Raw genomic sequence first — 25,088 nt, 5'->3', positions numbered from 1 at the left:
CATGTCAGCATCCTTTGATGAGGGGCAGGGAATTAAGAAATTCATGATATGATCCTTTCCTTTGTGTTATGGGGATGAAGAGGAGGAACTGGACATGGGCCCCTTGAGCCAGGCAGTTTCTGTAGCACCCGGTTCCTCCCTGAAGCAAGCCACATTTGCCATTGAACTGGTGGTTCCTGAATGTTGAAGATAAAAGGGCCATTAGCACAAGCACTGATTTCCAGCATTTGTAGCAAGTTGTCCTTTGAGGGGCGTGGAGATAAGCAAAGCCACAAAGGATTGTAGCCTTCCTGCCAATTTACATCTTGGCTTCGCAGTTCAGAATGACAATTGGGGTTATAATTAGTGCCAGCTCCATGGCTCAGAGTGCTAATTGATGGCATCTGTGTGACTGCTTAATGATTCTAGTTCCAAACCGAAGGCCAGTCGGCAAATATAGGACAGTTTTATAGGTCTCACGCCATAATTTCTGCTCAAGAATTAGAAGAAAACAAGGCAGCAGGATTCTTCCCATCGTCCTTAACACACCGTGTCTAGGATGTTTAAGCATCAATTAGCAATAATGAATAATAAGTTTTCTCCTTGTTTAGAGATGTCTGTCATAGAGAAACAGGATGACAGGTTGTTTCTGCAAAGAAAGCATGGCATGGCAAGAAGCCTACTGTTATGTTCCAAATAACATTTGTCAGGAGAGAGAGATGTGGAGAGTGTGACCCTACTCATTCCCCTATTCAAGATCAGAGAGTTGGATGCTGAAAAGGGGAAGAATTAAGTCCAGGATCAGCAGAAGTGTGTGTGTGTGTGTGTGTGTGTGTGTGTGTAAGTGTAAGTAAGTAAGCAAGCAAGCACACGCCTGATGAGGCGTGTAGTAAATTCTGGTAGTAAATTCTGGCTATAGATGAATCCAGGACAGGGAACACTCTGTACTACAACACTTTGTTGCAGGTCCCACTTGTAGAATTATCTTCCTGAATATTAGCTTCATAAGGACTTGACCTTTAAATGAAAAATTAAGGGGAAAGGGTGGGAGGGGGTAGGCAAAAAAGAGCAAATTGATTTTTGATCAGCTGTTTCCAACTTTCTCCAAATCCCTCGAGCTCATATTGCTTCATCATGCAGGCACTTAATGGTCTAACCTTGAGCATTACCATGTAAAATGAGGGTCCGGAGGACAATGAAAAAGGTATTGCAATAACTTACGCCATTGAGTAAATCTGCACCTGCACACAGGGAAGGAAGAAGTGTAGCTGCTTGAAACACAATGGAAAGAATCTAATTCTAAAAACTGATGCTGTCATAAATAATACAGCACATTTATGAAATGTAAATTCACACTTATCTGCATATACAGGGAGAAAGGCAAATGTACAGGGTTGAGGGGTATTTTTTTACAATGAGCTTTTATCAACAGTTGATGCTATTTAAAATAATACCTATGTGAATTATAACTGCATTGCAGCTGACTGGCAAATAGTGTGAGCTCCTAAACCCAGAGCTTCCTCACTATACTACTGATGTTCCTCAGAGCCCCTGAACCTTGTGGAAGATGCAAGAGTCTCTGGGAAAGCAAAGATACTATAAGCCTTCCTTCTAGTCCTCAGATGTTCCATGTGTCACAGCAGGTCTCCGTGGAAGTCAGCCCAGACATGTCTGCCTAAGCAGCTGCGTGGTAGTCCTTCACAGATGGTTTGTTCCCCAGGAGGCTTTGAGGGGAAGGCTGTAGATCAGTGGTGAAGCACCTGTTTTGCATGCAGAAGGTCTCAGGTTCAACCCTTGCAAATTCCTGGTAGCTCTGTGAAAGACTCCCTGCCTGAAACCCTGGAAACTCCCAAGTAGGGCAAGGAGAGAAGTCCCCTGCTTGAAGCCCTAGAGAGCAGCAGCCAGGCACTGAAGACAACACTGAGCTAGAATGACCTATTTTCTGACTCAGTTTAAGGGCAGCTTCACTGGTGGGAGATGCAAGAGGCACAGCTCACCATATAACTAATCAAGTCTCACCCAGCCCTATCTCACAATGTTTGTTGAGCCTAAAATAGGGTAACCACGTTCACTCTGAGCTCCTTGGGAGGAAAAGGTGGATCAAACATTTTTGGGTGGGTTGGGGAGGAGCAGCATTCTTTAAGCCAGTCTCTGGGCTTGCCCATACTTCTATCCCCCAGGAAAACCTGCTATTTATCATGGAATCAGTTTCTCCTCAGACTGATGTTTGTTCTGATTCAGTTGTAAATGGGCAGGTAGTGGGAAAAGTGAAAAACTGCTTGGACCTGTGCCTACAAATCATGGGACAAGTGGAAAACCCTCTCAAAACCATGGTTTCTAGGCACAGGACAAGTGGAAATGTGGATGAACCTTCAATTGACGCTTCCTGCCATAACATGAGCTACCAAAGCACAGAACTGGCATACATACATTTCTTTAATCCTAGGGTGCAACACTCACACCAGGCACCACTTAGCTGGGTATTGCATAAGCAATTTCAAACTAATCATATGCCAATGTGAAAGATTGTGCACACATTAAATTTTAAAATCTGCTTTTTAGGTCTCATTCTGACATCTAGTTAGCATACAATAACTGCCTTTCAAAAGCCAAATTAAATATCTGTGACACTTTAAATGTTGCTGTATCCCCCTCCTTTTTTTATTTGCTCTTTTATTTCAGTTCTGTGGCTCTTTTGTGATGTTGATAAGTGTGAAAGATGATAGTTTAATTGGTAGATGTTGTTAAGGGAAAATGATGATTAACACATCAAACATGTTATGTTTTTTGGCATGAAAGAGAATTAGAATGATTGGGAGGTGATCCTTTTGGCTTCTTCTCATAAATCATTGAAATCCACCTTTGATCAGATTCCCAAACAATGAAAGGCATAGCGAAGATCACCTTCCTACTGTGTGTGACATCTGTGGAGGTTTCACTACTTAAGAGAACTGTTCAAACAGATCTGAGGAATTTGGGTAACGGTTTAGGCCTAGTGAATTTCGATAAGTTAAGGGGGATTGAACTTGCTAGCTCGAAGGTATTTACGAAGCAGCCACAATGGATACAAGTACACCAATTGTATTACCCTCAGGGAACAAGCAAAATGTGGGAAATCAGCCCACAAGGGACTGCATCAGAGACTGGCGTTATTGACAAGTGATGAGGCCTACAAATTATGATAAGCAAATCTGACAAATTTTTAAGTCATCAGGAAAATTCACCAGTATTTTTGTGTGGATTTCTATTAAGACATTTTTCTTTGCAGTTTTGCCTTATCGATATGATTTTTGCAAAGCAGTTTCTCCTTATGTATGCATACCCTCCAAGTGACCCAGTTTTCCAGGGACAGTCCCGGCTTCTGATTTGATCCTGGAATGCACCTATTTCCTCTGCTGGTGCCACCACTGCCAAGCTCAGGGAGGAGAATGAGCATCCGCTTGTCCCAAGCAGTGATGGCAGCTGCTGCAAGGGGGCATCCTGGTGCCTCTTCATGGCCTCCTCCCTTGGGCAGCTCATAGCAGCTGCTGGAAAGCAGGCAAAGAGGTGGAGAAGGAGGCATGTGATATGCCAGCTCTGAGGGAGAGGCAGAGGGTAGGACTGCCCTGGGTGGGAAGAAAATGAGAGCAGAGTGCAAAGAGTCTTGATGTTTTTAAAAAAACAATTTACGCATCCACATCTAATCTAGGCCTTTTCTAATATTTATTTATTGGTCTGTGCTTTTCTTTTTGTAAATGTTGTTGTTTAGTCATTTAGTCATGTCCGACTCTTCATGACCCCATGGACCAGAGCACGCCAGGCACTCCTGTCTTCCACTGCCTCCAACCATCTCATCCTCTGTCGTCCCCTTCTCCTTCTGCCCTCAATCTTTCCCAACATCAGGGTCTTTTCCAGGGAGTCTTCTCTTCTCATGAGGTGGCCAAAGTATTGGAGCCTCAGCTTCAGAACCTGTCCTTCCAGTGAGCACTCAGGGCTGATTTCCTTCAGAATGGATTGGTTTGATCTTCTTGCAGTCCATGGGACTCTCAAGAATCTCCTCCAGCACCATAATTCAAAAGCATCAATTCTTCAGTGATCAGCCTTCTTTATGGTCCAGCTCTCACTTCCATACATCACTACTGGGAAAACCATAGCTTTAACTAACTTTAAATAGCTTTAACTAAACTTTAAATTAAATTTGTTGGCAAGGTGATGTCTCTGCTTTTTAAGATGCTGTCTAGATTTGTCACCACTTTTCTCCCAAGAAGCAAGGCGTCTTTTAATTTCGTGGCTGCTGTCACCCGCAGTGATCATGGAGCCCAAGAAAGTTAAATCTCTCACTGCCTCCATTCCTTCCCCTTCTATTTGCCAGGAGGTTATGGGACCAGTGGCCATGATCTTAGTGTTTTTGATGTTGAGCTTGTTCATCTTTGTGGAGCTTACCTTCTACTACTGCTAATTCTAAGGGCAATTGCTGAGGAAGCACACCCTGACTTCTCAAGTTTCAGCTTCCTGCAGTGTGATATCTGTAGCTTGAGTTTTTGGCAATGAGTAATCAGGTAGCCTAGCAAACTTAAGTCAGTGAAACCTCTCAATTAATACAAACTTAACTGTTTTGCAAATGCAAATCTTAACGTAAGTTTTAACTTCAGTCAAACAGATTTTTTACATTATATTTTTACACACATTAAACTTATATTGTTTATACACAATTACTAATTAAAATGACTGGGCCCAGAGTAGATAACAAGAAGTGCCAGCAATGCTAGCAACAGTGAGAAGTACCAGAAGATGCTGAGCACTGATACTAGGCTCCCCACTGAATAGTAAGAACAACTGTTCCAGTCAGGAGGGCAGGATCCTCTGAAGATGGGTCATTATTTCTTTTGCATATGTACTCAAAAAGTACCTTGTGTGTCCTATTTCAGTGGAAGAGTGGAGTATCATTTCCAAAACAAAGTAAAATAAAAATAAATAAAAAGGTACCTTCAGTTTTAAGGTCAAATGTAATTCCACTTCTGTCCAACAGTTGGGAGAATGCTGCCCTTACCAATCTTATTAGCAACTGTAGTGAACATAAAGTTGATCTAACTAGATCCACACATCCATATAATGATGATGATGGAGAGCTTAATGATGCTGGAGAGAAGGAATCCACTGGGAATGATGGATCAGATATGGCTGCTCTTAACTTGTCATTTGGAAAGCTGTTCTAGAGTCTCATGGGTTTAACTTGTTACTACCCCCTCCCCTGGTGTATAGTTTCCCAGGGAAGATGAGATTTGGCAGCAAAAGGGGAAGGAGGTGTAGGAAGTGATGTGATTGCTAGCGGCTTGCCTTTCAGATGTGCTAAGTACCAGAAACACTGAGAAAACTGGAAGAGGACAGTTCTTGATGTTCAGCGACTCTGACAGTCTGTCCCCAGGTGAATAGGGCATCTTTAGATGCAACTTTAAGATGAGGTTTCTCTGTTGGCCCTTCATTTTTTTCTGAATTTGGGCTGAGAGCACAGCTGGTAAATGGTATTTTGTATCTATATTGCTGGATTGTTGTATTAATCATTGCTACACTCCCTATTTTCTTCAAGTGATAAAAAGCCCAGAAGGAAAGCTACTGGCCATCAAAATATTTTGTGTCAAGGAATTCTTGAGGTTAATTATGCCAGTTTTCCAGGGATGGCAACCGCTTGGTTCCTTTTCGTAGCAGGTTGTTATGAAAGAGCTGTACTGGGAGCGAGGGAGGTCTATGCCAAGAGGACTCTTGGCCTTTACTAAATATTTTGCTTGTGTGTGTGTTGCCTTTACAAGTCCTGAACCGGATCAGAAAATTCCATGAGTTCTTTCTCATTTGTAGTGGGTGGGTGGATGATTGTTGCTGTCCTCCCATTGACATAGCATACACCATACCCTCTTCTCCACATATATCCAACACAAAAGCCTCCAATCTCCCTTCCCAGCTATCTGTTTGCCTTCCTTCTGCCCTCACATTAACGAGTGGAATGGAAAAACCAAGGGAGTAGCAGAAAGGAAAGCAATCAGATGGGGAAGAGGCTTCCGTTGGATGAGGTAGGTTGGGATCTGGAGACTGGAAAGTACAGGGTCATTCTCCCTAGATTTGGTTCCCTTCCATAGCTTCCTGGGAATAAACCTGCATAAGACTTTGAGGTTATTCAGATAATTATCAAATAAAGCTCAGGAAAAAACCAAATGCTTCCTGAACTGTGCCATGGGCAGAGCTTGCCATTACTGCTGGTAATATAATAACAATCTATTATTGCAGTAGGAGCTACCACCCCTGCTTGCCCCACTCATCAACTCACCCTCTAAAATCACTTCACACCCTCCTTAAATACAATTCTAGCAAAATATGATGAAGGCAGGGCACTTCAGAAAGCTGTATGCTCAACTGCTCTCTGGAGCATCTCCCACTTCCTTAAACACCATTCTAGATATGCTTAACTGTGTGCGCATCAGAGAGCAGTTGCCCAAACCTCCCTCTGAAGCAGGTCAACAGCTCACCTGTGCTACCCAACTGCCACATTGCTTGCTTGCTTGTCTTTTGTTCTGTTCTGTCATCCTGCTGCAGTGGGCATGGCCATTTATCTGCACCCATGCCCACTGCAGCATGGCAACCATTTTTCTTCCAAAATGGATGGGCAACCCCTTGGGTAGGCAAAAAGTAGAAATGTCCTAAGTATTTCTTACGTCTCTCAGTTGCCCACTGAACTTCATCCCCAATTGGCTACCAGGTTCTATCATGCCTAAAAGAGAATTTAATTCTTCCATAACCCTAGAGATGAACACACACACACACACCTTCATCTTCCTGTGCCACACATTCATAAGGTATGATTGAATTCTTCTGGGACACAGAAAAAGATGGTGAATTTATTACCGCTTAAGATTTGGCCTATAACCACCTACTTGAAAGCATTCATGGTGGGGGGAGGGAGAATTAGGAACATTTTATATCTTGTCATTATTACCTTGACAATTGTTTTACAGGCACATACAACTACCTGACATTTAGAAGACATCTGAAGTTTTTAATGTGTGACGTTTTAATGTATTTTTAATCTTTGTTGGAAGCCACCCAGAGTGGCTGGGGAAATCCAGCCAGATGGGCAGGATACAAATAATAAATTATTATTATTATTATTATTATTATTATTATTATTATTATTATACAAAAGGAGGGGGGAAAGTGTTCTTTACTCCTTCCCTGATATGATGGGATAATGAGCTGCTTGTGCGTAAAAGCTTGATCCCTCTGGGGTTTGGCTAGTCACCCAAACCTAGGCACTAACGGAGCCCCCAAAGCATGACTCCGTCAGTCGCTGGTAGAATCCGACAGTGGGCGTCTACGGAACTTATTCCAACATAAAAGTTGTTTGACGGACATGCGCCTCCTGGACTCTCTGCGTGACAGCTTCCGGCGAGGGGTGGGGGTTGCTAAAGGGGGTCTTGTTACCTCCTCACTGTTCTCACTAGAAGTATCCCAGAGCCTCTCCCCCGATTCCCTTTCCGCTGGAACTCCTGCTCTCCCCCTGCTGGTTCCTTCTTCTGCTGTAGAGTCTCTCCTATTCTCCTGGAGCCTCTCCACCACCTGTCCCTCCGATGGCAGTTCCCTGACACCTGAGAAGTAGACGAGCTGTGATTTTCTGAATTCCTGCAGACATCGTTACAGCAATCGCAAGCAAGACATGCGAATACAATTTTGCCAATAGCAGGGAGTTAGCTTCTGTCACATTTATTTTTGAAAGTTCTTCCTTCAGGCATTTCAATTTGAATTTATAAGATTGCAAAATATCCTCAGACTCCAGCTGTTTTCCTGTTTGTTTTCCAAAGGGAGCGTGTATAGATAGAAGCAAAATAACACGGATTGTGGGCTAGTCCTCCACATTTTTCTTAATTTGATTACCACATGCTGTGTGCATGCATTATTTATTTATTTATTTATTTATTTATACATACAATTTCTTACCTGCCCTTCCCCATAATGGTCTGGCATGTGCAATCCCTTCCCCAGTTTGAACAGTATTGTCCCTCCACCAAGATCTGCTGGCTTTTCCTGGTGGGGGAATTCCATTTGCAGTGGGGGAGTCTCACCAGTGAGCAACATTTCAATGTGCGCATCCAAACAGCTGGCAGTGGAATTCCCATTGATGGTACCCAGAGGACACCGCTTAAATTGGGTTTTTCGGGAGGGAGGGGCCCGAACTGAGCTCAGAGGTTCTGCTTGACCCTGAGCTAGCCCTGTCACCTGATAGAAATATGGGCCTCCTTGCCAGATCAGCCAGCGACCTGGTATAGAAAAGAGTCATCCTTGTGCTCACTTTCCACTCCATGGCACTCCATAAAACCAGTAAGCTGCAGGCCAGGGCTTTGGATTTCCCCCGATGGTGCATATGATTAATTGAGTCAAACCATATGTGAATATAGCAAGCTGCTAAGTGAAACCATTGGTCCATCTAGTTTAGTACTGTCTACACTTACTAGCAGTAGCTCTTAGAGGGGCTACAGACAAGGGTTACTCCCAGTCTTACCCAGAGATACCAAAAATTGAACGGGGGACATTTGGCAGGTAAATCAGATGAGTCACCATTGAGCCACAGCTCTTCTTCAACTTTTTGGACAGTCACCTAAGCGGATGGTGCTTCTTTTGTCAGAATACAGGTCTAAAGTCTTACTAAGCTTTTCACATCTAACCAACCCAGTAAATTGTCCCATCAATCCAGCAATTGGTGGATTGTGTAATATGCTCACCCGTTATTTTAAAAAGAACAAAAGATAACTCTTCATTAAATATGAGAGATTTCAACCTAAATCCACCAGGGATATTGCCTACTGAACAGAATGCATGACAGTATGTGTTGGGTAATGCATATTCTGAGTTTTAAATATAAATATAAATATAGGCATGGTGTGATGGTTTTACTACAGGGACATTGACTGGAATTTGGCCAATATTTGTTTAAGCGTTTGTGTGTGAATAATATGGGTGGAGATGTTCTCAGTGAAGGTCTCTCCCTCATTTCTAACAGCTACCTCACTCCAAGCAACATCCCATAATCTAGGCCATATTCTAGCAAAGGGATGAGAAGCATGTGGCCATCCAGATGGTGTTAGATTCCAGCTCCAACCATCCCTTAGCACTGGCCATGCTAGATGGGAATGACTGGCGTTGTAGACCAAAAACATGGGGAATTTCACAGTGTCCCCACCCCTGATCTACCAGAACCCTGTCCAGTGAAATTTTTCAAGAACCTCTGCTCTTCAAAAAATTCTTTGCTTCAATATGACTGCTCAGGAAATGTCCCTGGTTGATGGCATGACCTTATTTGACACCTGACATTCCTTAGAAGAATTGCATTTACACTTTCGGCAACCTTGGGAGCAAAAATAATTTCCCTTTATTGCAGGAAACAAATTATAACAGTATGAAATATGTCATAGAACATTTCACCCTTTAGGAAAGGTGACAGAATTTTAGAGTTTCTTGTTACCTATACCATACTTCCATTGTAGCACTTCGGCATTTAGATATTTTTTCAGATTGAGAAATTGGTTGAAAACGCAAGCTCTTTTCAGGCACAATTGTACTCTACATGGGAGTGGGGAGCAGGGTTTAGGAATAATGGATAATTTTGATTCAGTTTTAATGTTACTGAGCGCACTAACTTGCACTTTCTGAAACAATATGCAAACCAAAACACAGCCATCCTTTGCAATTTACATTTCTCTAAATTTTAGGGTGCAGTTCTCCAACCAAATGATGTGCCCCAAACTGTGCATATTAAGGGAAAGTGAGCATAAAATGTATCTATCTGTGAAAATGGCATGCATACTGTATATGCCTTATATTGGGGGAAAACTGTTTGCAAAAATGAGTATATCAGGCAAAATTGCATACAAAAATGTGTATATAAAGAGAAATTTGCCCTAAAATGCTGGTAAGTTTCCATAAGGATTAGAGCAGGGGTAGGCAGCCTAAGGCCCGTGGGCCGGATGTGGCCCAATCGCCTTCTCAATCCGGCCTGTGGCCAGTCTGGGAATCGGCATGTTTTCACATGAGTAGAATGTGTCCTTTTATTTAAAATGTATCTCTGGATTATTTGTGGGGCCTGCCTGGTGTTTTTACATGAGTAGAATGTGTGCTTTTATTTAAAATGCATCTCTGGGTTATTTGTGGGGCATTGGAATTTGTTCATATTTTTTTTTCAAAATATAGTCCAGCCCACCACATGGTCTGAGGGAAGGTGGACCGGCCCACAGCTGAAAAAGCTTTCTGACCCCTGGACTAGAGCAACACGGGAACAGTAACAGTCAAACGAGACTACTACTTATCAATTAAAAAGATATTCTTAATTGGAGAGTAGGGTGCTTTGTTTGTTTAAGATAAATCACTCATTGTTATTAAATATTGATAGCCGGGAAGAAATGTGGTAGAATAAAGAAAAGTTAAAAGGGGGAAAAAAATCATTTGTAGGTTGTTGGGAGAAACAGACATTAAGTACTGTCATTCTTACTCATCTCTAAGCTTCTGAACTCCCTAAGATCTTAAATATCAGTTTTATGTTAGATGTTTAAAAATAATCTGACTGTAATTTGATGTGCATTATCTTGTGAGCGCAAAAGCCTTCAGTTGGTTTATTTAAAAAAAGGGGATGTTTACATCCTTTGTATTGTTCTGAATGTCACGTTCAAAGTAATGTGTGATTTCCTGCACCCTAAAGAACATAAATATAAGGAGTAAAGTTGGTTGGTTGTTTGGTTAGATTGATGGATGGATGGAAGCATTGGTACTTCCCAATATTCTGTTCTATCTCTTTCAAATATCCTTTTTCTTTCTCTATGAAAAATATGAAATATAGATGTTAGAGAGAGTATCAGAATAGTACACACAACCAATACATGAGAGTGTCAGAATGAATATATTAAAGTGAATTTTACTTTTTCTTATAAAATACAGTTGTTTTGTATAGTATCATCTTTGACAGGGGTGTAGAACCTTTCTTTTCAGCCTGAGGGCTGTATTGCCTTATGGACAATGCAGTTCTTTAGCCATGTAATGTATACAAAAACGAATATGCTAGGGTAAAGTATGAATAAAATGTAATGTGAATATAATAATAAAAATAACATTTGAAATGTGTTGTATTACGGAAAATTGCTCTGCAAGGTATGCATATTAGGAAAAATTGTGTACACACGTGTGTGTACATTAGGATAAATGCTGATGAATTTCCACGAGGACTGTTTAAATATATATAAATAACTTCCAAAAAACTGATGTAGAAATGTGGAGAACTGGGAGGTAGGAAGAGAAATGGAGAGAAAACAAAATTGGCAGATTTGTTCATCCTGATAGGTACCGGGGCAGAACACATTTCATCAGTTGGTTATAGTCAACAACAACCTGGGAACACTGCTGGAACAATATGGTTTTCTTCTCTCCTCTGCAGTCGCAGCGCCGAGTCACATTTCACCTGCCGGATGGTTCTCAGGAAAGCTGCAGTGACAGTGGGCTAGGAGACCATGAGCCCAGCAGCACCGCTAGCACAGCACATCCTCTGCCACTTGGTTTCCCGCAAGAGGAGTACTATGAGCAGACATCACCCAACAGTCGGACAGAGGGAGATGGCAATTCAGATCCAGAGTCCAGTAAGTCTGTTGCATCATGGGCATTTGTCACTCTAGGGAATTCATGTGTCCAAAATGAGCATCCAGTGTATAGTGACAATTTATTCTGATTCAAATAGTATTTGTTTTGTTGCACCTGAAAGGACAAAGGTCATCATTTTCTCCATGCCTGAAGGGCCTTGTAGTAATATTTTCTGAGCTACATTTTGAGATTCAGATGATGAACCCATACGGACCAAACTGGTGGTATTTAGGATGCAGTAACCCAGCTGTTGGAGGAAGGCCCTGTGTGGAAAAGCAGGATAGAAATCAGGACTGGAAGAGCTGTGGGGTCTAAGCTAATAAGTGCCTTAGAGAATAGTAAACACAGAGCAGTAGCTGTCTTTGAGTGCTTCTTTTTTAATTTCAGTGTATGTTTCATTGTTTGGGTAAAATACAAAGACAGGCTTTTCATATGACTGGGCAATTGAAGGGCCTATAAAGAGTTTGCAAAAAGATGAAAAATGCAGCTGAGGCAGAAATTAATAATGAAATTAAATCACACTTGCTGTTTGCTTCTTAAAGGGCATGCTACTATTTACGGGGTGATTTTTTTTAGGTTGTTGTATAATTTCAGAGAGATATATCCAGGCTGGCATTGATCCAGCAAAGCAAATTGTAAGTTTGTAGTTTTATTTTTATGTTTAATGTTCCTGGACTATTATGGAATAATAACTCTACAGTTATAGAATTGGTTTTATTTCTTTGGTTTGGGGCCTGTTATCTTTTGTATTTGATTTTTTTTAATTGCATGCTGCTTTGGTACCTTTTGGTTGGGAAACGTTTTATAAATCTGCAGATAAATAATCAATCAATCAATCAATCAATCAATCATTAAGGGAGGAAAAACTCATAAGAGGAGACAGCAGCAACAAACATGTTAGTTCCAGCCACACATTGGAGGGAAGCCTCCAGTGCTCATGTTTCACAACAAGTTCTAAAGTATGCAGGAAGTCTCCATGAGTGCAGGAGTACCACTTCAAGAGAGTGCACAGGTTGGATGGTAACAGAGACAGCTTGTAACCCCCTCACATTTACTTAAAACTTAATGGTCAATCCCGAAAAGGGCTGTGCTTTCAGCTTAAACCGAGATTGGATCAGTTGTTGCCATTTGGGATGCCTTTTCTGATTCTTCCCCCCAACTTAGGGAGGGGTATTTGTCCCATTTGAAACAGCTGCAATGTCAGTTTGATCCTAATGATATATACTTTGATAAGTAGTGGCACACATCACTACCTCATGGCTGATGTGGTGATAGATGTGTCTTCGGATGTGAGAAGTTTGCAAGGAGGTTGGACTCACCTATTTTTCTTAGATGACTAATTATCTGACAGCTCAAGTTGAAATCCAATACCAAGAATAATTAGTGTTCTGCAGTGTGGAGATGTATACCCCAACTAATGTGATTTCGACTTCAATAGCTGTGCTTTGACGTATGCAATTGATGTCGTGTCCTCTGATGTTGGTAGTTTTCAACCATGTCTGGGATTTTTTACTGTGATGTAGCTCTTTAGTGATTCTACTCCCACACAAAAAAATGTTGAGGATGTTCACAATACACCCTCATCAGATGAGTATGATATATGAAATGTTTTCCATAAAAACAAGAACTAGAATCATAGAGCTGTTTTGTGGCAGATATACTTTTTTCAACTGAATGCTTGAGTGAACTGAACTTGAATGTGGATAATTGAACCTGAGACTGTATACATGCAAATCATCAAACTGTAGCCACTCCTAATTTGCACTGACAGCTGGCAAAATTGGACTATATCCAGCGAGTTAAATTTAACTAGCAACTGGAAGAATAACACAGCTAACTTTCTAGGGTGGTGGTGTGAATGAATGAGAAAGAATTAACTGAACTTTAAAAGTGCAGTACATAGAAAAAAAGAGTTCATGTGAGTTATCAAACATTTAACTTTTACTTTTTTAAAAAAAGAGATTTGGACAAGTGTTAGTTCTGTGTGCATTCTGTACGGAGTTCTTTCATTTATTTTATTGAACAAAATTCCTTTGCTGTTTGATTATAATAAAACCTTCAAACAGTTTATAAAAAATAAAACACAAAAGTTACCAATAAAATGCTGTTAAAAACAAGCATTTAATGATTCGAAATATCATTAAAGTCAGCAATATACTAAAAAGAAATGTGTTTTACATGTGCTTCTACCAGGAAGGAGTCTTAAACTTCTACCAAGCAGGAGTGTGCTTGGTGTCAATAGACATGAAGTTCCAAGGTATAGGGTTTGTAGCCAGTTTTGGAACGTTATTATAGATTAAATTACTCTGGCCAGGTTGTAGATGGGGCTTATGTCAGTCACATGGCATTTGGGGAGTTTACACAGTGTTTATAAAGGAAATCTCCTTGAGCTTTTAATCATTTGGTCTGGCAGTTTACCTAAATTTGCCCTTTGTGGAGTAGTTCAAAGACTTCTGGGCTTCCTTGTTCTTAAGGCTTGTTAGCTTCCCTAAACTGTGATTTCAAAATCACTGCTTTTCATAGTTCTGTCCAAATAATGATTGGAGCAGAGCAATGGGATTAACAATTTAGTAGAGTTTGTGATTTCTGTCAACCAGATAAACGAAATCTTATCCCTTGTCAAAAATGACTTTGATATGAAAACGAAAACGACAAAGTATGCAATATAAAATGGTGGTTCAGACTTGAAAAAGTGTGTGTGCCAGGGCTAATTCTCTATCTATCTATCTATCTATCTATCTATCTATCTATCTATCTATCTATTTATCTATCTATCATCTATCATCTATCATCTATCTAATTTTTAAGTAGCATTTTTCAGTATAGAATAATAAAACTGTGTGTACAAAACCATAACGTAGCCATAAAATAAACAAAAAATGAGCCATAGCTCACCAATAAGGATATATGTTCTTGCCCCTTTTAAGTTCAGATGGAGAAATAAAGCTGCATCAAATGTTTACAATTTTAAGGATAATAATAATTACTCAAAGTACTCAACTTTTTTGAAAAAATGACACTGAAGTTCTACAACATTTAATGCTCAAGAAACAGTATATTTTAATCAAGAGGTAGACTCTGTCACTGGGTTATAGAAATATATATATTGTTTGTGTGATGTGTGTGTGCATATGCACCCATGTTGATGTCCACTTGTGGCTTCTTCCATAACTCTACTGATTTTTCCCATCTTCAAAGTAGTATGCTAATAATTAATTTGCAGAGGGGCAGAGTAATTAATCTTAGCAAGACAGTACTGCATGACTGATCTTCTACCTTTAATCTAATTAGCCTGCACATAGGTGGGAGAATGTAATAGCTGAACACTTTACTATAAGGCTTTGAGAAAAGTCAACCCTTTTTTTGATGACCCGCTGAGACCATTCCCATACATCACTTCTTGGGTAGTCATTAGTTGCATGTTTGAATTAAAAGGTGAGGAAACTGGGGAAGATCAAAAAACCCAGAGTAGGTTGAACATTCTCATTTTAAATGAGTCAGTCCTTTTGTACACTCTTAATAATGTATGATTATATCTTGATAGCATCAAATTTGGTTTGGTAGTAGTGGCCATAACAGCCATAGGTGAAAATCAAAGCAGCAAATATTTTAGATGTGCCAAACTTTCATATCATAGGGGAAGATTCAAGAAACAGTTCTTTGATGTTCACAAAACTTCACAAATGAAGACTGGCACTAAATTAAATTTCACTGTTTGATGCAGCATCTTATATTTGGCCTACAAAGTTCAGCTTGCGGATTGCCCAGGCAGGTGCATTATGTGACCCGTGAGAGCAGCAAAATAACTTGCACAATGGTGATGGGATAAAATCAGGCCAAATATTTATTGAGAGCAGCAGACAAGGCAAGGGTTGGCATGGCATTGGGTCCCAGGATCAGTTCATCATTCCACAAGCCCTATGTTGATGGAATGGATCTGCTGGGTTTGGATCGCTCCAAACCTGCATGATGGGAGTCAGCCAGTGTTGAACCTTGCCGTGGTGCAAGCCAAGCAAGCAAGGTCTCACTGGGAGACCAGGGTGCAGATTCACACCAGGCAGATACTGAAGACATGCTTGGGGTTGCTGTGGTCAGTGCTCCCCTCAGGCCCCTTATGGGGAGTCCCCTTAATTATGCTGATCCCATCAAGTGGCATTTCCACCCTCATGCAAACTATGTTCTTCCGCCTAACAAAGGAAAGCTATAATTTCACTGAGAGGAAGGCGGAAGAAACCCCCAACCAAGTGTCAATCAGGTTGATAGGGCGAAAAATCCTTTACAGCCCTGTCAACCAATGACCTAAAATTGTTCAGTGAAGGCTCTAACATGAGGGTGGGTGGGCGGGAGGGAAGCTCTTAAAGCAAAAAGGCTATGAGATCCAGAAAAAAAGCAGCCTTATATAGGCTTTCCCCTCATAGGTGGAAGATATTGGGCAAAACCTTGCCCAGTATTTTGCTGCAATCTATGGGTGTCACCAAGCAAAGGCGTCCTGTGCTTATTGGGCATGGAACGGGGCTTACAGTCACAGGTCTGCCAGCTCCCTCAGTTTGCATTCCTTTGCTTATCTTTCAAAGGACATAAAAAGCATTGTGCTGAACCTGTCCAAACTCCAGTGTCCTGCTTCTACAGGAGCCACCCAGATGCCTTTGAGAAATGTTTCCACTGATCCATTCAGCAACTGGCATTCAATGGCACATTGACCCTGCCCATGGTGGTTCCATTTAACCATCATCACTACTGGCAGACCTCTCCATTTCAAATTTCTATGACACCGTTTTCAGTAGGAATGGAGGAGAACTTTGTTCAGTTCACATTATTAAGGGCATATCTGCACTATACATTTAAATCACTTTGTTGCAACTTTCACTGCATGGCTTCCCCCAAATAATACTGGGAACTTTGTAAAGTGTGCCAAGAGTTGTTAGGAGACGCTACTTTTCCTAACCTAGTAGCAATAGTAACAATACAATATGCACCCTTTTTCAAGACTTCTCTTTGTCATTGTTTTTAGTGCAAAACTGCAGAGCAAAGCCTGCAATGTATGTTTTTTCATTTTCCCCTGCTATTTTAGGGAAAGTGTCGGTGTTGCATTGACAGCCACTACTTTGCTGAAGAGCTCATCCCACAATAGCTAAGACATCAAAAGCTCTGTGTTTCCAGGGATGCTTGAGGAATTTGATCCAGCTATTTACTGGATTTCATGCTTCTCTGGATGTTGTGATGCAGCTCTTGGCAGCTTGCACCCCTATACTTACACCATATCCCTATTTTCATAATGCACGTGTAAATAATATTTTGAATGGATTTCAAAAATGCAGATTAACATGGAACTGGAATGGAATTACAGGTCAAAATACTGTATGTGGAAGTGACAAGGGCTGGAATAGACAGGTTCATCAGCTGTAGCAGGATACAAAGGAGAAACAAAGCAGATTTCTTTCATTTTTCCCCACTGCTGTTACTGATGTGAAAAGTGCGGGGCATCAGCTGTATAAAGGGGGTCCAAATTGGTGTGCATGTGATTTCAAAGCAAGCAATGGGGCCCTATACTAGCAATAACCCCAAAAGTCAAAATGGATAGCAACCCAGAGAGAAAGAAGTCATTCTTTAATGTATGAACTTGAAGCTGTTGACAGAGTTCCATTTACGTTTGCAGTTTTGAGGATGAGTTTATCTCGAGGATCTTAAACCCAGTATGGATTAGTCTGAGGATTTATCAGAGACAGAGAGAACAGTCTGATCTGAGTGTAGCAATCCCTTATCTTGTCAATTCTGTTTGAAAGTGACAAACACATGGAACCTGGTGTGCTTGGCCAATAGAAGGCTGATGTCAGAAGGACTGGAATGCCACTGAGCATGAATGACTATCTTCAGTGACACAGAATAGGTAGCCCTTCTCCTCACAAGAGTCTTCCTTTGCTTCTTCTTTTTTTTTAGTAGGCAGCCCATGCTGTAAAATAAAGTTCACATGACATTTATATTTCTATTATTTATGAGGCAATGAGGCAATCCTTTTTTATGACCTTCTCTATTTCCTCTCACTCTTCCCCCATCACATTTTCAGACTATCTTAAGCTCTTTTTTCTTCTTATCCTTTGGCAATAATAAAATAGGGACTTTAAAAACTGGTTTATTTTATTCCCTTTCCATAATACAGGACAAATGGCAACCAAGGGGGTAGCCTCTCTCCTCATATTTGCCTCTGCCCCTCATCAACAGCATTTCCACCCCATTCTTGAAAAAATAAGGACAGGAAAAACTATAAACCAGGTGTTGGGATCCTTTGGTCCTCAAGATGTTGTCAAACTACAATTTCCATCATCCCCAGCACGCATGATCAATGATCAGGGTTAATGGAAGTTGCAGGTCAGCAACATCTGCAGGGCCAGAGGTTCCTCAAACATGATTAAAATTATAATTTAAAAATATCTGTTCCTAAGTTTCTCACTGGGCATGCTAACAAGACAATTCAACCCTGGTTAGGTAGCACCAGATCATTACAGAGCATCAGAGCTGGCATAGCAATTGGGCCTCAATTGGCTTGATGCCATCAAGTGGCAGAACTGAGTTTGGTTCCAAGAAGCTCAAGGCAACACTCATGGTTCTCCAGCTTTTCCCACATTTTATGATCACAGGTGTAGATTAGGCTGGGATGTTCAGGTCACCCAGTGAACTTCATTTCTGGGTGTGGATTTCTACCTGTGTCTCTTCACTCTCAGTCCAATAGTCTTCATCTGATGACACATGCTTATCATCTTCTTATTTGTATCTGCTGATCAGAATAAAGAAATACCGTATTTTTCGCTCTATAACACGCACCTGACCATAACACGCACATCGTTTTTAGAGGAGGAAAACAAGGGGAAAAACATTCTGAATGAAACAGTGGATGTATCATTTTTGTGCTTCATGCTGTGGCCACATCTGATGGTGAATTTGGGGTGACCCAATGCAAAGATCCTGAGGATCCATGTGGATCCATGCTTTGTAACCACGTTTTTGCACCATTGCAGCCCCAGGCAACAGTGGGTGTGTGATTTTTTGGGGGGCAGGCTGTAGCCATGGACATGCTATGTGATCTGATGGTGAATTTGGGGTGACCCAATGCAAAGATCCTGAGGATCCATGTGGATCCATGCTTTGTAACCACGTTTTTGCACAATTGCAGCCCCAGGCAACAGTGGGTGCGTGATTTTGGGGGGGCAGGCTGTAGCCATAGACATGCTATGTGCTGTGATGGTGAATTTGGGCTAACCCAATGAAAAGATCCTGAGGATCCATGTGGATCCATGCTTTTTAACCACATTTTTGCACCATTGCAGCCCCAGGCAACAGTGGGTGCGTGATTTTTTGGGGGGCAGGCTGTAGCCATGGACATGCTATGTGCTCTGATGGTGAATTTGGGCTGACCCAATGCAAAGATCCTGAGGATCCATGTGGATCCATGCTTTGTAACCACATTTTAAGTGGGGAGGGAAGGAAAAACACAGAAGGGACAAGGAGCACGAGAGGGGTGTGCAGAGAAGCAGCTGGCTAAGAATGCAGGAGAGGGGTATAACGGGAGGGAAGAAAGGAAGGCAAAAGTTTTCCTCCACCTACCCACCCAAGCCAGCCAGCGCGCTCTCTCTCTCTCTCTCTCTCTCTCTCTCTCTCTCTCCATCCTGCATGTTTTCACGGAGAGGAATTAAAATGAAGGACGCTCTGCTTTCCCCTCTTCTTGCCTGGAGGGGAGGGGCTTTCCCTGCTCTTTGTTCCGTTTGAGCAAACACAGCAAGGAAACAGAGGTGGGTGGGCAGTAAGACCCTGAGGCAGAATGCAGGAAAGCAGCTGCTTCCTCTTTTCAGGTTTCCCTTCTCCGAGACGCCCGATTTGATTTTTGCCTGATTTTTGCCTCCACTCGCCCCAGTTGGCTCCAGGGACCACACATTCGCTCAATAACACACACAGACATTTCCCCTTTTTAGGAGAAAAAATCTGCGTGTTATAGAGGGAAAAATACGGTAGACGCAAAGACTGGACTGAGGTAGGGCCTCTTTGTCCAAGATTAAACCCATAAAATCCCCTGCAGAAGGAAAACACTATTGATGTAGGAAGAAACCTCAACCTGAAAGAAACTGCAGCTACTAAGGTGCTAAGCCCTGCCTGCAGGAAGAAGAAGAAGAGAAGAGTTTGGATTTGATATCCCGCTTTATCACTACCCGAAGGAGTCTCAAAGTGGCTAACATTCTCCTTTCCCTTCCTCCCCCACAACAAACACTCTGTGAGGTGAGTGGGGCTGAGAGACTTCAGAGAAGTGTGACTGGCCCAAGGTCACCCAGCAGCTGCATCTGGAGGAGCGGAGACGCAAACCCGGTTCCCTGGATTACGAGACTACCGCTCTTAACCACTACACCACACTGGAAGTGGCAGAATGGCTGTCCAGCCTGACTCCCATTCCCAGGCCACACCAAGAAAGCGAGTAGGAAGGCCTATGCTGCTCTACCACCCCCTGAGACCCCATAGCTTCAGGATGATGAAGCAGTTTAGCCTCAAAAGCAGGGCCTATTCCACCCGCAGAGCCCAGAAATTAAGCATCGCGGCCAGCTCATAACCCAGACTGGGATCACCTGGCTCAAACATAATTTATTTATTTTTATTTCATAAAATTTATGCACTGCTTGATTGTAAAACCAAACCAAACCTCAAAGTAGTTTACAGAAAAATAAAACAAGGAAATCGAGGTAAATCCACAACCCTACTTTAAAACACACAAAAGTTAAAATAATAAAACAGATTAATATTACCTCAACCTCCCAAGCTTGTCAAGACACGAATGTTTTTTAGCAAGCAATGGAAAGAATACAATGAAGGCACCTGCTTGATCTCAATAGGCAGGGAGTTCCAAAGTGCAGGTGCTGCCACACAAAATGATTGAGTTCTTCCAGCTGCAGAATAGGTATTATGTGGCTATTGCCAATTCCTCCAATCAAAGTGGTTGAATGGGCACATGTAGGGTAACTGTTCCCTTTCTGTACCTAAACACCCAAAGTGACTGAATCAAAGACTATTATTAGGGAACTGCTAGTTATAGGTCATGCCACGAAATATTATGCATTGTATGCTCACTTTACCTAGTAAATGCATTTTTGTGCAAACTGGTTAACTGGAGAACCATAGGCGGAGCCAGGATTTCTTTGGGGGGGGGGGACAAGGCTTTTGTTAGGGGAGGGGCAGAACCTCAGTTTGCTATGTATTTTTATTTATTGTTATTGATTGGGGGGCAGCTGCCCCTGTTTGTCTCTCTGCATGTGGAGAACTGACTTGCCTGCAACATTTGAAGAAGTGCAAATTTCAAAGGATATCTCTGTGTTGGTTTGTATATTGGTCCAATCAATAAAAAGTATGTAGTTTTTCATTAACATGTCAACACAATCTAATCTCTCCCTATCCCTACTTGAAGCCAACTAATTATGTTATACATCATATCAAAATATTCGGTTTTTGGATAGTTTGCACCAGACTGATTATTTTGACCAATTAGTCATTTCACACAAAATAACTGTGAATGGGAGATGCAAAGGAAGTTACTCTGAGATCCTTTCAGGAATAAATAGGCATGAGTGTAAGCAACACACACCACTTTCAAAATCTTGGGAGTTGCAAGTGGATGAATAACAATACAAATTAGCCACCTATAAACGCACCTCCTCAATCAAACACATTTGGAAGACCTTGGAAGAAACACACACAACAAGCTTATTTACTTTCCACATTTACAGAATGGGTCAGGGCTGAAGTCATTGGCAATGCGATTAATGGAAAGCTCACCCTTTGGTTGCTGGCATTGTGTATTCAAGTGCAAGCTGTATTCTGCTTGAGTTCAATTTTTGATGCTCTCTGACCCTTACTCCACCATAAATTATCAGATGTATTCATCAGATGACAACAGAGGCTTGGATGTGATTTACCAAGGAGAAGAAAATATTATATCCTTGTACTATCTGGTGACCTGATCCTATAGAGATTCAGTTCTACTCAGGCATTCTCACTCATGTGATTCTAATCAGTCCACTGTGAGAACTGGACTAGATTGGCTACTGACCTGATGCAGCAAAATCCAATAAAAAAATGTGTATAGCAGCCAAAACTGCATACAAAAAGAAATTGTATTGGGAGAAATTATCACTAAAATGATGGCAAATTTTCATAGTTAAAAAAAATCATCATAAAAATAGGGGTAATATTTGGAACTGAACTCAGAACTGAAAAAAATGATAAAGGAGGAGAAACAGAAATTGACAAACTTATCTGCCCCTAGTCCCTTAACATAGGTTTCTATATCATATGGGAACCTAAGTAGAAAGCAGCTCTCCACTTCAGACAAAGTCCCCCATGTAGGGATGAGCAATCAAGAACATGATGCAGTGGGAAGGAGCGGTGAGTGTGTTTTGCTTCCCCACCACATGCAAAATGGAACCTCGTGAGAGGAAACGCCTGAGCTGGGCAACTGAATGATTAAAGTATGGTACAAAATTCGCTGCATTTATGCACTGTGAGAACCTGTGGCATTGATACAACCCAGGTTATTGCGAACCATGATTCAAAAGTGGGCCACTACAAGCTAGTATTAATAATTTCAGCTCAAATATTCCTCGTGGTTTTGTGAATAGGTGACTTTTTCCATAAAGCTTATTTCATTCAGCTAATGCAGAATTCAGTGGCCAGGTTGCTCACTGGAGCAAGACGGTATATTAGACCGATCCTGTTCCCACTGCACCAGTTACCAATTAGTTTTCGGGCCCAATTCAAAGTGCTGCTTTTGACATATAAAGCCTTAAATCAGGACAACAATACTTCAATGACTGCCTCTTTCCATATGAACCTACCTGGACCCTGAGATCTTCTTTTGAGGCCCTTCTTCATGTGCCTCCTTGAAAGGTCCAGAGGGTGACAGGAGAATGGGCCTTCTCTGCAGTGGTTCCCTATCTGTGGAATGGTCTCCTCAGGGAAGTTCAGCTGGTTTCTTCATTATAGACCTTTAGGTTCCAGGCAAAAACATTTCTTTTTAACTAGGCCTTTGGTTGATTTGATTGACATCCTATGCCCTTTTAAAATGGGGGATGGGTTGCTGGGTTCTTGCCAGACCTGTTGGATTCTCTTCATGGAATTTGGGAGGTCCCGTCTTGTCCTTTGCCTCCGGCAGCAGAAAGTATTGGCCCAGCCCTGGGCTTTCCTTCAATGTCTGCTTGCAATCAGACATTCTTGAAAACCCAAGGACATGAAAAACATTCCCTTCTTTGAAAGAGAAGTCTGTCATCATTCCACACATCCCTTAAGTTCTAGACGTAAGAGGGAGAAAAATGGATCTTCACAATAATAAAGGTGATGACAAAGAAATAGCTTCATATAGGGAGGAAGTGGGGGAAAAATAGTTGTCTGCTTCTTTTCTTTTAGCATGATATATAAGGGTCAACCTCCGCTTGTTATAGATTTCCCGTAGTGCCGCACGATAAATACTTCTTCCTCTGAAGCTAATAACAATTTCTTCCTTATTTTCTTTCTCCACCACCCCCAGGGCATCAGCTATTATTTCCCAAGGACCCGTGAGACTAGTAGCACGATCTCAGAGTGGCTATGCAATTTAATCTTGTCCAATACAAATTACCATGGGGCAAAATGCTCTTTCAGAACTGTGGGAGGCTTGAAATTATGTAGATGTAACCTAATGTTCCTCAGTCTTCAGAGAGCTGATTTCTGTTACAGGGACAAAGGGGAATTCCACAGCATGGGGTGAAGGCCACAGGTAGCTTGTGAAAGCTTGGCAGGTCTAAGTATGGTAAGTGACTGTGTGGGATAATGCCTAGGAACGCCCCTGTACACCAGTTTGAGTTCCACCGTGAAAGAAAGGCAGTCATAATATTATTGTCATTTCCTCCCTGGTGACTCTCATGAGGACAGTGAATGGGAGGAAAGACATCCAAGTGGGAGGTCCTCCCATTGAGATTCTCCTTTCAGAAGTCTTACAGACCCCTTCTTCCTTGGCTCAGAGCAGCAGATAGGCTTAACTAATGCGGGGGGGGGGGCATTACTCTGCTGCGAGTGGGGAGGATGTCCTTGGCAGAAACTGAGCTGTGATGGGAGGAAGAAAGCTAGACATTGTCTCTGAGGCAATTGGGCACCTCAAATCCATTCCTTAAGTATCTCTTGTGTGTTTTCTTGGAAAGACACCACAATTAAAATGGAGTGGTTGCTCTTAACCATCCACTTTTTGCAGAGGCAGCCACCTAGGTCTTTGGGGAATGCACTTCCCATCATTGGCCATGCTAGCCCAGGAAGATGGGAGTTGGAGTCCAGGGGTCTAGATACCCCTACTCAATTGTCACACCTATTTTTATTCTGCTTCAGACAACAAAGGCACCCAAGAGCTTCTGCTCCAGGTCTTGCAAGCCAAGGGGACAACTTAGAAAATACTTGAGGGGATGTATAAAGGATGGAGCATTGCATGTTCAAATGGAACGGAATGAGATTTGAGTCACACAAACCCAAAATGTACTTGACCAATCCTGTTGCAAGTTGATTGGTCTCCTGGGATAAAAACTGGTGTTAACTTTCCTTACAGATTGCCCTGTCGGTAAAGCACTGGAAAAGCTTAATCAGTTAAGCTCAAACTGATTACTATAAAGTAAATGACTTCTACAGTACAGCTGTAAGAAGTGGAACAGAAGTCTTGAAAATTTGTCAACTACTTAATGGAGCAAGTTGTCTTCTCAGAAATATTCTTGGCATTGTGTTTGAATAGCCAAACTGCAAGCCAGCATGTATCACTTAGAAAATAAAGTTGTAAATGCCAGATTCTTTTTGTACATTTTTTGCCATATTGCTCTCACCACCTGCTTATTTTCAAGTCCATCTTTGCTTTGCTTTCCCCATCTTATTCAAATGTCTATCCTCCTCCTCCTCCTCCTCCAGTTCTACATTTATCTGACTGTCTCTGAATCCCTGCCTACCTTATCCTTCCTGCCAGCACCTTCATTTGTCCTTGCAATAATCTATTTGTACAGAGAAAGCATTCACACATAAAGCAATGATCACTTTTTCCGAAAGAGTACTTTGAAATAATTGATTGTGCCATGCTCCAGAACTGGAATGTTTACTTAGATTGGAATAATTGAAGGTCAATTTAATCGTCCTGATCCAGATTTTGTGTGTGTGTGTGTGTGCGCACATGTGAGTGTGCATGTTTCTGTGTAGATGCTTTTATTCACATAAGTGGATGGCGGAGAATCTATATAAGTGAAAGAGAAATATTTTTTTCCTCAAACTTTTTTCCACCAAAGTGTCCAGAGACTCAGCTATACAGCTGCAAATAAAATGTTTTATGTGTGTTTTAAGTGCAATATGCAATGTGGCACTAGATGGCGAGGGTGTGCCTTATGGAAAATTCAATGTATTTTTTTTAAAAAAAAATGCTTTTTTGGGCTTTTTTT

The 25,088-nt window shown here is 41.6% G+C and overlaps 1 protein-coding gene across 4 annotated transcripts in view; it reads left to right on the top strand.

The window, feature by feature from the left end:
- Positions 1-25,088, top strand: part of PCDH11X (protocadherin 11 X-linked) — a 758,870-nt gene that overhangs the window by 561,222 nt on the left and 172,560 nt on the right. For all 4 annotated transcript variants that reach the window (XR_014560298.1, XR_014560299.1, XM_083722715.1 and 1 more), the window contains one exon: positions 11,423-11,621. Coding sequence is in view for 2 of the 4 variants with exons in the window: in XM_083722715.1 (XP_083578841.1) it covers positions 11,423-11,621 (199 nt within the window). In the remaining 2 variants the exon portion in view is untranslated. Of the gene's footprint in view, positions 1-11,422; positions 11,622-25,088 lie in introns of those variants that run through there.

Source organism: Podarcis gaigeae (assembly GCF_964106915.1).
Source record: "Podarcis gaigeae genome assembly, chromosome: Z".
Lineage (NCBI taxonomy): Eukaryota > Metazoa > Chordata > Lepidosauria > Squamata > Lacertidae > Podarcis > Podarcis gaigeae.
The sequence above is the reverse complement of the archived record's forward strand: the minus strand, read 5'-3'. Positions and strand labels throughout refer to the sequence as shown.